At 31.2% G+C, this 14,425-nt stretch overlaps 1 protein-coding gene across 1 annotated transcript; it reads left to right on the forward strand.

Annotated features, from left to right (window-relative positions):
- Nucleotides 1-1,058: 1,058 nt before the first annotated feature.
- LOC101253572 (uncharacterized) lies at nucleotides 1,059-6,960 on the forward strand. Its single transcript, XM_004235504.5, has 8 exons — nucleotides 1,059-1,378; nucleotides 2,021-2,336; nucleotides 3,130-3,327; nucleotides 3,408-3,680; nucleotides 4,109-4,211; nucleotides 4,383-4,501; nucleotides 5,398-5,574; nucleotides 6,034-6,960. Exons 2-8 carry the CDS (start codon nucleotides 2,034-2,036, stop codon nucleotides 6,811-6,813), a joined length of 1,953 nt encoding a protein of 650 aa, XP_004235552.2. The 5' UTR covers nucleotides 1,059-1,378; nucleotides 2,021-2,033; the 3' UTR covers nucleotides 6,814-6,960.
- Nucleotides 6,961-14,425: the final 7,465 nt, after the last annotated feature.

Here is a 14,425-nt window from a genome sequence, read left to right on the forward strand (position 1 = left end):
AAAGAGTGGCGAGCGAAAGTTTGAGCGAAAAAAACAAATGACAAACAGTTTACTACAGGGTATAATTAAATCAAAATGTAATTATATCATTTAATTTAAATTATTAATTTATCATTGTACAATTTTTCCTATAATAAAATGTACAAACATTTCAAGGACATAGTGTACAGAGATCTCTTCAAAATTGATCTACACTTTCTTTTTGATTTATTAAGTTCATAATTACTTCACTATTTATAATTAAACATAGAATATTTTAATTTTGCTGCCCAAATGAAATAAACATTCGAGTGATTGATTGAGAGAATTCAACTGACCATAGTGAAAAGAAGAGAGGGACTGATTGGGAGAATTCAACTGCCCAAATCAAAGTTTTTATTTTACCTATTTTGTAATTGTAATTCTTTGTTATTATTTAATATCTATATTAAAGTTTAATTATTTCATTCGTAACGTAATATATTTTAATACTTTTGAGTTATTTGTGGATTACAACATGTACAATATGTTACTGTTTTTCATTGTAATTCGATATTACATAATACGCGTTCCTAATATTTACTTACAGAATCTATTTCAATTGTTAAATAAATTCATGCGGCCGAGTCGGTTAGTCTATTTTGAGCGTAATTTTATCCGGCAAAATCCGTGTGTCCAGAAGTTAAACAAAAAACGTTGTTGTCAAGTTTTGCTTAATCTGAAAAAATAAGGTCCCAATTTATGTACGCAAAATCTAAAATGAATCGGAAGCTTAAAGGACAAAAAGAATTTCAAAAAGGCCTATTAAAAAGATTTCTAACCAAAAGGACAAAATCGCTACTGACGTAGCGATTTATTTTAATGTCTTTAACAGATCAAAATTACTATTGACTTAGCGAGTTTATTCAAATTTTTTTTAGAAAATCGCTTTTACTACAACGTTTTTATTAAAATAATTTCCTTAATTTTTAAAAAATAAAATCGTGAGTATCGCAGCAAATTATAAATTTTGTTGATTTTTAAAAAAAGATTTCCTTCAATTTAAAAAATATTACGAGTTGCAGAAATTACTGTTCACTATTTGACATTTAAAAAAAAGAAAAAAAAAAGGTTCAATAAAATCGCTGCCATCTCAAAAAGAAAACGATTTCTTAAAATTTTTGTCTAACTTTTTTTTTTTTTTTTTTTTTCGCCTTTAGGCTCTGAACTCAATCAAATACATATACAAGTTTCGTTTCAGTTTGACAGAGATAGTCCACTTCCCATTTTAAGCCATCAACTTTATTGGATTTTGTCAAAATTTCGATACTTTACTTTTGTTCTCCAAGCTTTGAGTTCCTTACAATTGAAGTAATCAGTCCAAGATTCAATTTTGTTCTGCTACAATCGATCTCCGCAGGTTCCTAATTAATCTAATATCACGCTTTCGATCCATTCTTTAATCACCCTAATTGATTTATTCTGTCTCTTAATTTATTGGATTATACTGTTTTTTGTATCTGTTAGATGTTGATTATGTTCAGGTTAATTTCCATCACTTATTAGTATTTGATTCTGAGGATGGTTAGGGTTCTTGATAGGGAAAAATGAAATCTTTATTGGAATAAAAGTTTGTTGATGTAGTAAAAGGGATTTTTTTTTGCTTGGTTTCTTAATATCTAGGGTTTTACGTTTTCCAAACAAGTGGTTTTGCCATTTCTTAGAGAAAAAAGTGTTCTTCTACGTTTATTGTGTTACTTTATTTAGTAAACACAAAATTAGAAACTTACATTCTGGTGCTTTTGTATTATGGCTTGATATTTTGTTGTCATTTTATCATTTTTACAACCCTGAGGGTTTGTAAGGAACAGTCTATCTACCTCACAAAGGTGTAGGGTTGAGGTCTGCATACATCTAACTCTCATCAGACCTCTCAGTTGTGGGATTACACTGGGTTGTTGTTGTTGGTTCTATGTCATTCGGCAAAGAGATTTTTGTTTTTGTTATGAAGAGATTGTATGAATTCTAATGAACTTTATCTGTATTTGCTATTAAAAACTAGGTTTCGGAAACTGATGGCGACGGCAACTCTCGCCACTGCAGCAGGTGCTGCAGCACTATTGTATTATACATTAAATAAGAAGTTGCAATCTTCTCCAACAACGGATGATGACGACGATGAATGTGGCAGCAGCGGCCAAGATCATGCTCTGCTAGGAGTTAATAGGGTTTCCAATAGACTTATACAGGCCCCTGCTACATGGTTGGAAACAATCGCAACATTGTCTGAGACTCTTAGGTTTACTTACTCGGAGACCCTGGGCAAGTGGCCTATTGGGGACTTGGCTTTTGGCATCAGTTTTCTTTTGAAGCAGCAGGTAATCATGAATCATTTGATTTGTTTTTTTACCAGTAAAGGCATTAGGTTGTTGTGGAAGTGTTATATGCAATCATATGTGTAAGGAAATATGCAAATAGTTGCGCTATGGTGTCTCTGTATTGGAAAGGTAGCATATAGCATGAATGCTGTATGCAAATAATTACACCATAGAATAAAATAAAGGGAAGAAGATGTTAGATCAAGTAGCAGGTTGTCAACGTCCAGTATAGAACACCTGTAAAAAAGGATTTCTTTCCTGTTTCCAATGGACTTTCACATTCCTTTCTTTCTACACAGACATGCATTTATCAAAAATATCTAGCCAGATTCTGAGACTGAATTCAGGGTTCTATCTTGTTTTTTTCATTTTATTTTCTTTTTAATTATGATGTATTGATTCTTTAACTATTTCTTTCTTTTCATTCATAGTAACTAGTTCCTAGTGCCTAGTCCCTCCAATTTCAGTTCTTGATACAGCAACCTTTATCTTTAAAACGACAGTCGTGTAAGCTTGGTGGACTGTGACCATCATACAACCAAATACTGTTGGCTCAAAGAGAATAATGTCTCGAGAGGGCTCCCTCCTTTTGATTGTTACTTCTATGCTTTTTGCATTAGACTTTTTTACCAAATTAGTTTCTCCAGGAAGGTGTCATCTTAACTTAATTGCCCATCAAAACTTAGATTGGTCTTATATTGTTTTCTTATGTCGTGTTAGTATCCATCTTGATTTTGACTTAGGACTAACTTACCGAGCTTGGTCACTAAGTAGGTTCATGTAATGTCTGCAGGGAAACATACATGTTAGTAGCATATTCTGTGTCGAAGACAGTGCCCAATTAAAAGGTTCTGATATTGCTGCAGAGCTTAAATGCCTCTTGCGCTTGTTGACAGTTTGTTGGCATTTCTCCAAAAAACCTTTCCCATTATTCTTGGAGGAGACAGGCTATTCCCAAGAAAGTGTACTACTACAAGAACCCAAAGCTGGAGTAAGTCTCGTCCGAAATTCTCAAGCTCCGACTTAAAATATGCATTCCATTCTTCTAAATGCACAAATTTCATTATGCAGATTCTGAAGCCAGCTTTTACAATACTCGCAGACCACCGATCAAGATCTTTCCTCCTTGTAATACGTGGAACTCATAGTATTAAAGATACTTTGACAGCTGCTACTGGCGCAGTTGTGCCTTTCCATCACACTGTGGTACATGGGGGAGGAGTTAGCAATTTGGTGTTAGGCTATGCACATTGTGGAATGGTGGCAGCTGCTCGATGGATTGCAAGACTTGCAACACCTTGTCTTCTTAAAGCTCTTAGTATTTATCCTGAATACAAACTTAAGGTGCTTGATATTTGAGTCTCTCACTTTTCCATCTTTTATGGTTGGTTCCTTTCCTGTTTTTTAATCTTGGGGTTGGAGGTGTCTCTCTCTCTCTTTTTTTTTTAATTGAAAATACTAATCATATCGGCTGGGTCTTTTCCATTGCAACCTGTTACATTTTTCGTGTCACTAATTCATGATTTTTTTGATTCCCTGGTAATTTGTTTTTATTCTTTTTGGACTTTGTTGCTCTTTATCCTTCTCTTTCTCTTGGCATGCATCTGTATATCTGTTGATTTTATTTGGGGCGTGAGTTGCATGGATGGTAGGTCTGCTATTCCTTTCCAATTAATGTGTATGTACTAGTTTACTAGGGGCTTTCTTGCAAATGCCTTCGTGGTGTCTTTTGGTTAATTACCTTGTAAAATTGATCTTCTTTTGGTGCACAGATTGTGGGACATTCCTTGGGTGGAGGAACTGCAGCTATTTTAACTTATGTACTTCGTGAGCAGAAGGAACTGTCAACAGCTACCTGTGTAGCATTTGCTCCAGGTGTGATATATAATTTTGTTAACTTATGCATACAATCTGGAATGTTCTAATTTGACTCTAGTCATCTGCCTATGATTGTATGCATGTGCTTATATATATATATATATCCACATTCTACCATTTTGTTCACTTGTCATCTGCCGTTTTCACTCAACGGAATATCCTTTGCAGCTGCCTGTATGACATGGGAATTAGCTGAATCGGGGTGTGAATTTATTACCTCCGTAATCAATGGAGCTGATTTGGTGCCTACATTTTCAGCTGCTTCGGTGGACGATTTGCGTTCTGAGGTTAGCTTCTGGATTTACTTAACAGAATTTCTGTGGCTGATTTATGTGCAAATTGGTGCTTTCTGTTGGAGTCTTTTCCTTCTTTGGTAGGTTACTAGCATATTTGGTTTTGTTGCTGGACTATAACCTGTTTCCTTTGTTGGTGGAGTAGTATGTTTTTTCGTGATGTTGGACGTGTCTTGCACTTCAAATTTTTGGTTGTTGTGTTTGGTGAATATGAACTTGAATACTTGTCACAATTCTTTTTCCAGTTATTCTTCTTTCAATTGAATCAATTGAATATGCAGCCGGAGAACCTTTTGAGGTATGCCTTGGTTCTGTCCCGAGGCACACATCATAGAGATACAAGAGTTAGCCAATATTACTCTAATACTACATCCTCTAGCCAGATGATGTTGGTCTTTATCTTCTAATCCATCCTTTTCTTGCTAGCCGACCTTAATTAGTTCAGGGTTGATGCAGTGTTATTTGTTGATTGATTGATGTGTTTGTCTGATATGTCCGTTTTGGTGTAAGATCAATTTAGAATATTAGTGTCTGCTGTTGCTTTCTAAGCTTTACAGGATTCAGTTTTTGGCCAAAAGCTAGTCTATTCCACCTTTGAAGAAATTGAGTTATTCTTCTTTGGTGTGTGTGTGTGTGTATATATATATGTATATATATATATATATATTGGTATAGTTGACATGGTGATATTGATTGTCAAGTTTACACACCACTGGTGGTTCAGAGTAAAGGGTTCTGTTTATGATCCATTGTGTTGCTACTATATGCGTAGTTTTCTTAATAGCGTCTGGAAGCTTGTTCTTTGTACTAACATTGCACCTATATGTCTAACACCTCATTAGTTTTAAGGTATGGTCTCTCAAGTGGGGAATGTTCTTTTCATGTTGCAGGTGACAACATCTGCTTGGTTGAATGATCTAAGAAATCAGATTGAGCATACTAGGATTCTTAGTACTGTGTATCGTTCTGCATCAGCCCTGGGATCTCGTCTTCCATCTATTGCCACTGCTAAAGCTAAGGTTGCAGGTGCTGGTGCAATACTTCGGCCCGTTTCCAGTGGTACACAGGTGTGACAATAGTTTATTCTGTAATTTCAGTTCTCTCTTACATTTAGTGTAGCTGTAATATAGTTTGGTTATGAGTGAACTTGTTTGATGATTTGGTTGACCAGCTTGTTGCAATTGGAACATATGAACTTGTTATATTCACACCAAGACATGGCATATAACTTGTCTGCACAGCTGTCTTTAGCGTACTCCCGTATAGGTTATTTTGTACCATATGGTAAAGGTGTGGGCACTCTAGAGTACATTCGTTTGAGCTGGAACAATAATCAAGAGAATCTGTTCAATAGTTAGTTCACTTAAGGTGATGTCTGTAATATGTAGGATGGGAAAATAGGGTGGTGCTGTAGTGTTCCTTGCTCTGTTTTATTTTGTATCTTGTAACTCTGTTGGAGTCATTTGACCATATTTATCAGTCGTCGAGGTGAATCAGTGAGTGTTTGACATTGACATGATCTGTAGGTTGTCATGAAGAGAGCGCAAAGTATGGCCCAGGCAGCATTGTCACGACCTGCCATGCAACTGTCGTCATGGTCATGCATGGGTCCCAGACGTCGATCCACGGCTATTCAGGTTAATTCTGAAGAACGGCAAATCTCTCGTGGAACTTCTTCAGGCGATAATTCTGAAGCATTCATTGTGGAATCCGAGACCAGAAGGACGAGCGTGATGGAGCTTCCTGTATCTTCTACTGAGGGAGTCTCGTGGAACGCGGAAATTGATCAATCTTTTGCAGATGGGATTAATATCCATAGTGGCCTGGATTCTGATCTTGATGATAGTGAACATGTTACCCATGGACCTGAAGACCGAATGACGGAAGTTGAGATGTGGCAACAACTAGAGCATGAACTGTATGATCAGTCTGAAGGGGAAACTGATGTGGCGAAGGAGATTAGGGAAGAAGAAGAAGCAGCCATCGCAGAGACAGGTCAGAGCTCAAGTGAAAGCTCTGTTCCAAAGACGAAGGAGGTGCACAGATTCTTTCCTCCTGGAAAGATAATGCATATAGTTACTCTTCTCTCTGAGGAAGTCGATCATGAAAGTGACAGCGATACGTTGAGTGAGGACCATAACCAACCCAAGGATACAAAGGTTGGTATCTTTCTCACTCCTAGATCATTGTACAGTAAAATAAGGCTGTCACAAACTATGATCAGTGATCATTTCATGCCGGTTTATAGAAGGCATATAGAGAAACTAATTAGGGATCTCGAGAACAACGATGCTTGTGAGTTGTGACAATTCAATGGAATCTGATTCTCAGTGTTAGTGATGGGATATTGGTTTCGTATGGCATGAAAGAAAAAAGAAAGTATAATTTACCTAAATCCCATAGTGTAAGACTTTAAAGTACATTCTATTCCTACTTTTTTCTATTTTACAAAACCCCCTTAAAATTTCAGTTAGTTGGATACATAAATTTCATCCTGATACATTATACATGATATACTATAAATTTGTCTGTAAAAATGATTTTCTTTTCATAAATCACTCATAATTGGTTTTCTTTTTCCACAAATCAGCAAAATTGATTGATATCAATCCATTTCAAATCTGTAACAACTTCACAAAAATCAAATTTCATCTTGAATATGATCAAATTCACCATTGTAGATAATTGGACAAAATTTTGAATCGTCAATCCGAAATCGTCAAGTGAGGGGTTGCTTGATGATGAGTTTCTCTTTAGCTAATCCTTGGCACAACCTTGAAGTTGTTTAGATTGATGTATATAACTTGGAAGAACTTTTATTCTTTAATAGAACGTGTTGTTAGCATAAGATTTAGATTTTAGATACAGCATCAGTTTTGGTACCCTCTGTTTATTTTTATTTGTGTAGTATTGATTTGATACATTTTATAAAAAAAAAGTAATAAATAAAATGACAGTTTTATCTTTATCATTCACTGAATTAATAAATTCAAATTGATAGTGTACTTAATAATAAGGGCAAAACAGTAAATTACTTTTATTTTTAAAAAATTAGATAAATAAAAATGAATATCTATTTTTAATATAATCGACCAAAAAAAAAAAAAAATGCCTTAACTTAGATTGTGATCAAGTGATGATTAGCTTAAGAGCAACATGCAATCATGTTTAGCAATTATTGGTGTGAATTTTCCATTAAGCAATGTGAACCCCACTGCTTCATTAAATGTGATTTACACATCAAATTTCCCTTGTTATTGAGTGCAATACTTGGTCAAAATGTCACCACTGCTCAAACGTTGTGGGTCGTAGAAATACTGAATTATTTCTCATTTTTCAACCAGGTCTTTTTCTTTTTTTCATGTCACTGATCTAGAATTTTATTGACTATTTTTTAATTATGAGAACTAAACATAATTGTTTGTGGATTTTAACCTCATCGTATATAAAAAGTATTTGAATATTATATATAAAAATAACGATTTAGATATGACATAACTCGCAACTTACCTGAGAGATGTATATCTCATATCTTTATGGATATATGCGGAAGGATTTAAGTTTGCAAGGTTTTTTTTTTGTACAAACATTTAGAAACAAGTCATTTGCTTGTAGAAATAATATTTTCTTTTAAAATTAAAAGTGACAATTTCAATTGCAAATAGAGGCAAAACATCTCTTTTCATTTTCTGAAATATTAATAAGAACAGGGCAATAGTGTACAAAAAAGTGTGAATTAGTATGTCTGTGTTTTCATGTCTATCATTAATTTCTTGTCCTATAAAAGACATGTGAGTGAAGGTTGAATTGAATCATGAGATATTTCTGGAAGGTAATACTAATAAATACTCCATGTGTGGGTCATTTTTATTGACTAATTTGTTATCCCAATTAGTCACCCACATCTTCCCATTCTATTTCTTTGTTCTTTCACATTTAATTCTTCCCCTTTTAAGTAATAAAACAAAGAAATCGTAATAACTCAGTTAATTGACTATTTGAATCTTAATTTTGATAATAAAAATTTGATTCTCCATATTATAATCTTTTCTCATGACCTCCAATTATTATTATTATTATTTTTTTTTTAAAAAAAGTAACTTGTAAAATGATTTATGAAGAACTATATAGATGAAGATTATTAAGTTTTTCTTCGATAAAAGAGTAAAAATTGTCTATCATTGACCAAGTCTTTGGTAGAATTAAAGAACATAAATTAAACTTGGCATTTCGTTTAATATATATGCTATTAGGATAATCTAATTTAACGTAATTACTAAGTAATTAGTTTATCCTTGGCCTAACTATTAACAATGAAACGGAATAGCTGGATATTGGCCTTTTTTTTAAATTTATTAATCGATTTGTTTGATTAATTAAATTATTATGTAGTTTCATTAGGTAGAGTGTGTGATGATCATATAAATGAAAATGACAAAGCATGAGGAAGGAGAATGGGGTCTATTAATATTTAATGAATCATGAATATAATACATATTGGGTCAATAAATAAAAAAGAAGGTACATATGTTAAATCTTTACTCAAATATATTGGAATTTAGAAGTTTCTGGATGAATTTAAAGAAATGATATATATTTTGTCTCAGTAGTTTGCCTCCTATCAGTTCCAATATTATTGTTCCTTAATTTTGGCTAATATATATATATATATATATATTAGCTCACCTCATCAAAACAACTTTGATGGACTCCAATGACTAAAGATGACATTCTTAAACAAAAAAATTAATGTCTTCATTTTATGATTATATATATATATGTATATAGGTAGACACAAGTTTCAAAAGAAAGAAATATTACATACAACATTTCTTAAAAAGTTATACTGAGTTTTTAACATGTGTATATATCACGACGGAGATAGAACATTATAAGAAATTAATATAAATTTTATTCGTTAAAATTCTACATAGTATATATAACTCTTTTAATTTTATGTATATTAAAAATGTTGAAACTTCTTAACTTTTCTTTCTATCATTTTATTTTTAATTTTCTTAATAGAAATTCTGAATTCACTCTACTCTATATATCGTATAAGATTGAATAATCACGAAGTTAAAGCGCAAGTTCCTCATCTTATGTGCTAACTATTTTTTTTAAAAAAAGTTTCTGTATGATCGTATGAGGTCACTCATGACAATTGACAACCATGACATGCTTTGCATATAATTTTTAAATGAATAAAAACTATACTGTTCATCAAGTAGTTACATATTAAGAAATTGCACACTTAAATATGTATAAAATAGTAGTGCATCAACCAAATAGTCTCATTCTCATTCATGCTTACCAGGAGTTTATATAGTTATTTGAGGTATTAAATTTTTAATTTTAGATTAAACTTTGAAAGAATAAGCATCAAAACAAGAATAAAACCTATGACTAGTCTTAAACTCAATGTAAAGAATATTTTCTTCTCATCTTTTAACAAAATAAACTAATTCCCACTTGGCATTGGCGAAGTAACTAATTTGAAGCGTGGATGACATAATAATTAATATGGGTGCCCAATATTAGTTAAACGACCAAACATTAGATCAATCTAACTAAGAGACCGCATAAAAGAGTTCTATAATAATTCACCTCCATAATCACTTCGAGAAACTCAAATGAACTTTTTATTAAGAGATAAATTAATTTATCCACTTACTAACGATGATTTTTTGTCTATATAATTAATCAGTAACTTGCTTATTTCTGTCGAGAATATAATTAAATATTAAAAATGTGATCTCTCTAATAGCCTAAGCTTTTAGATGAGATGATCACACACTTATATCAGAGCAGACAATTGTTTAGAGATCGAATCTCACCGCCATCCAGATCAAAAAGAATTTTCCGTGCTTAGCCCATGCAAAAAGAATCAGTCCCACACATTAAAGGGCGTGTCGAGAATATAATCATATAATAAAAATATGCTCTTTCTAATAGCATAAAGTTTCTAGATGAAATGATCACACACTTTAAATAATTTCTTCGTTTTTTTTTTAAATCTTCCTATAAACAAAACCCTCAATTATGTGTACAAAATAAAAATTGGTGTCAATGAATAGAGTCACTGATCCACAAATAAAGAAAAATCAGATCCCATGTTAGCTATATTTGTCCTCATCTAATAATAATTGGAAGAAGCAGCCTATATATGGATTTAGACACTTATATTCTTTAATTTATAACTTCTATATTTAGCTAGTTGTTTCTTTAATATCATTTGTAGTATGATCCAATATATATAGTACATATAATATAAATTGTAAGTTGAGCCTTGAAACACAAGACATTTGAAGTGAAAATTAACTAACTAGGAGAACATATATATAGTATAGGTATAGGCCCTCTTGAGATATTTTGTCTGTGGTGCTTGATTTGATTTCCTATATGATAAATAGTTGCATAAAAAAATTATATTTGTATGATGGACATATATCTATTTTTTCTATCAAATGAAATTGACAAAAGAAGCGTGAAACATGAAAAAGGGGAGTAATTTATATGTCCCACTCTTAAAACTCATAGCCATATTGTGAATGAACGGATGCATAAAATGTCTTATAAGAGCATTCCCTTTCGTATGACCTACGTAACTATTAAAGATGAGATGGATGTTTTCAAATTTTATTTATTTATTTTGATTAATTATGATATGGTATTTAATTAATAGATTATTAATCTGACTAATCTAGTTTTACGACGTAAGAAAGGTTGCTGTGGGAGTTCTAGCACTCTTTACCAAATGTGATTCTATATCTAACGATTGAATCTCATACTTCTAGTTAAATAAGGATAAAGAATTTCTACATTGTATCTATAGATGTGATCATCTGATATCTTGAGGGTTAACTAACTCTCGTTAGATCATTAAACATCTAATATCTCGAGGGTTAACTAACTCTCGTTAGATTACTAAACAAGTGTTTAATTTTACAACAATCATAAATTTATCGTAATTACACAAGTAAGTATGATGAGAGTATAGATATGATAAACGCACTTTACTCTTCTATTAATTTTTTATTCAGATATAAAATTGATAATATAAATGAATTCACGCGTGATTTTAATTCTTATCTAACTATATTATAATAATTTTTTCTTTTTCTGCCGCATTACTTTCTATAATTCTAAAGGCATTGACCATCGTAGGCTTGTAGCTCATTGTTCGACGTGTAGGTTTGGTGAGTTCCTTTTTTTATTTTGGCAATTTTCTTTTTTTCCAATTATTATTGTTAATAATAATAATAATAATGTGGGGGTCGTTTTCACAATTATTCCTGCCACAACCCCATTCAAACAAATATAAAAATGAAGAAAAGATAGATGAGTTTAGTTTGTTTACTTGGTCCATGCACTACAAGTAAAATAAAAATATAAGATATATGAATGTGAGTCGTCTAATGGTCATTATCATTCAGGGTATTATTATATTGTATGTCACATTCCAATTTTTCTCTTGGCTTATAAAAATAACAATATTGCCTAAGTGGTCAACTTTTGTAGCGTAAATTCCACTCTTTTTTCTATCCAATTATTTACAACTCCAGCTGGACACCCAGTCATCCACCACGACCAAATTAAAGGAGGGAGGGAACCTTATTATAAAAAATATTATATGAGGGAAGTTGAACTAGTTCTTTCTTCCTTTTTCTTTTAATCTAATCTAAAGAAGAGTTTTTTTCTAAATTTTTTTAATTTTAATGGAAAAGTTTAAGGGGCACAAAATTTAAAAAACTATACAAATATTTTATTAAGATTTAATTTTTTTAAATTTTATATCCAATTAAATTAAAACGCTTGAGTTTGAGACGAAAAAAAATATTTTTTTTATAACAAGTCAGACTAAATTCTAATTCCGGCGAGCAGTTGGCATTATTGGCGCATGATTTAACGGCGGCCACCTAATAAATCAGCTTTCCGCTTCCAGACTAGCACTAGCTTTGTTGGAATATATTGTTCAATCAATGACTTGATTATTGCCTGATTTGAAAAAAAGTTATATGTTCGTTCAAGTTTTCTAAAAATAATGTTGGATGTGTGTTAAATTTTTTGAAATAACATATTATTTAGAATTAAATGTAATAATAATTTTGAAGAGTCTAAATAATATAACAGAAAAGTTAAAGTAATAAATTGCAAAGCGCAAAAATAATAATAATTACAAATTATAGAAATACAATGTTTTGCTTTATTTTCAAGTGTTAAAATAGTGAGGGCAATATTTACTCTTTTATTCTAAATAGAAGATTTTAGGTTTAAACCTTCTAAATGGAATAGTCTATGATCTTTCATGAAAAGAGCTTTTACACTATTCTCCGAATATCAGAATCAAATTTTAAAGTGAATATCAAACATAAAATGAAAATAAAAATAAAAAATTCAAGTAAATAATCCGAATACACCTTGCAATTGTTTAACAACCCTACCCCTACCCAAAAGAATTCCTTTTCCCTTCTCTTTTGTGTTTATTTTCTTCACTTCTATTTGTTTTCAGACATACCGTAGATTCTAATATGGAAAATTTGCTATCAATTATGTTTGTGGTGGAAGCATATTCCTTTTCCTACGAAAAAGCAAATGGAAGTGTATTCCTTGTTATCCTTTTTCTCTTTTTTAAATCGATATGTTTATTCGTTGAAAAATAATATATGTGCGTATCTTCTCAATAAGTTATTACCACTAATCCTTTCCCTCTCCAAAAACACACATTTATAATAGATTGATATCGTTTAATTGGGTCACTATTTTCTAAAAAAAAAAGATAATTTAAAAGACTCAAATTATTTCAAATTTCGTTCTATCACACTTGCTTTTTTTTTTTAAAAAAAAAAAATTTATTATAGTACGTCTACATTTTTATTTTGATACTTTAATTTGATAGAAAAGGAATACAAATTAAAATTGAAGTAAATGAATGAAGTAAAGTTTATAGAAAATTTGCTATAATAAAGTTGTATGGTAATGATTATGTTCTTATTGGAGAAAGCAAAATTGGATTCGGGTCAAGCAAGGTGCATAAGGTAATTGGCGTAAAATTGGAAACAAAATCATCAATTTTAAGATTACTTTTCTTTTCCATTGTCTCTTTTTTTTTTTTAATTTACTTCTTTCTTTTCCTTCTCAAGTAAGCAAAAAGAAGTACTATGATTTGACCTTTTTATTTATTTATTTTAAAAAATTGTATTTATTAGAATATACTCTACCTCTAAGGAAAACAAATCACGTTATTAAAAATTGCAACGAAATGATAAAATCTCTTTTAATATTGATTAAAATTTCAAAAAATTAAATCCTACAAGAAACTTTTTAGATGAACCTTATAGAATATAAATCTAAAGAAATAAAAACCAAAACAAGTAATAAAACACCCATGAGGAAAAAAAGGAAACAAATAATTTTTCGGTAACACATTGATATAGTGCTTAACAATGGAAGTTGATCATAGAGTCATAAAAATACATTATTTCCTTATTTTTAGAAAGGAAATATGACCCTTTCCCCCTCCAAATTGAGATTGGATCAATATATCAAATTAATTTAATACGATAATGATAAAATTTTGAAATAATCTAATCACAAATAATTTCTTCGAGATAACAATAACTACTTATACATTATCTTTCATACAATTTATCAAATAAAAATTTCAAATACTGTATCATATTCAATTACAACAACAAGAAAATGATTTACAAGCACAAAAACGTGTACAACCTAAAAAATATTTATGAAGTGTGAACCCAAGATTAGGTCTAAGTTTAAATGACATCACATATTTACATTGCCACGTTATTTCACATTAGGATTTTTTTATTTATTAATATTTTCCCATTTACAGATTGGCCTTCCACATCGGTGGTCCACACGTGTTGGATTCTTATTCGTCAGAAAACTTTTTAA

Source organism: Solanum lycopersicum, chromosome 3 (assembly GCF_036512215.1).
Source record: "Solanum lycopersicum chromosome 3, SLM_r2.1".
Lineage (NCBI taxonomy): Eukaryota > Viridiplantae > Streptophyta > Magnoliopsida > Solanales > Solanaceae > Solanum > Solanum lycopersicum.

Bases quoted from the DNA above. Each gene is read 5' to 3' on its own strand.
- LOC101253572 (XM_004235504.5), top strand. From the start codon at position 2,034: ATGGCGACGGCAACTCTCGCCACTGCAGCAGGTGCTGCAGCACTATTG. The intron at 2,337-3,129 runs GTAATCATGAAT...TAATGTCTGCAG, and splicing joins GTTTTCTTTTGAAGCAGCAG to GGAAACATACATGTTAGTAG. The intron at 4,502-5,397 runs GTTAGCTTCTGG...TTCATGTTGCAG, and splicing joins TGGACGATTTGCGTTCTGAG to GTGACAACATCTGCTTGGTT.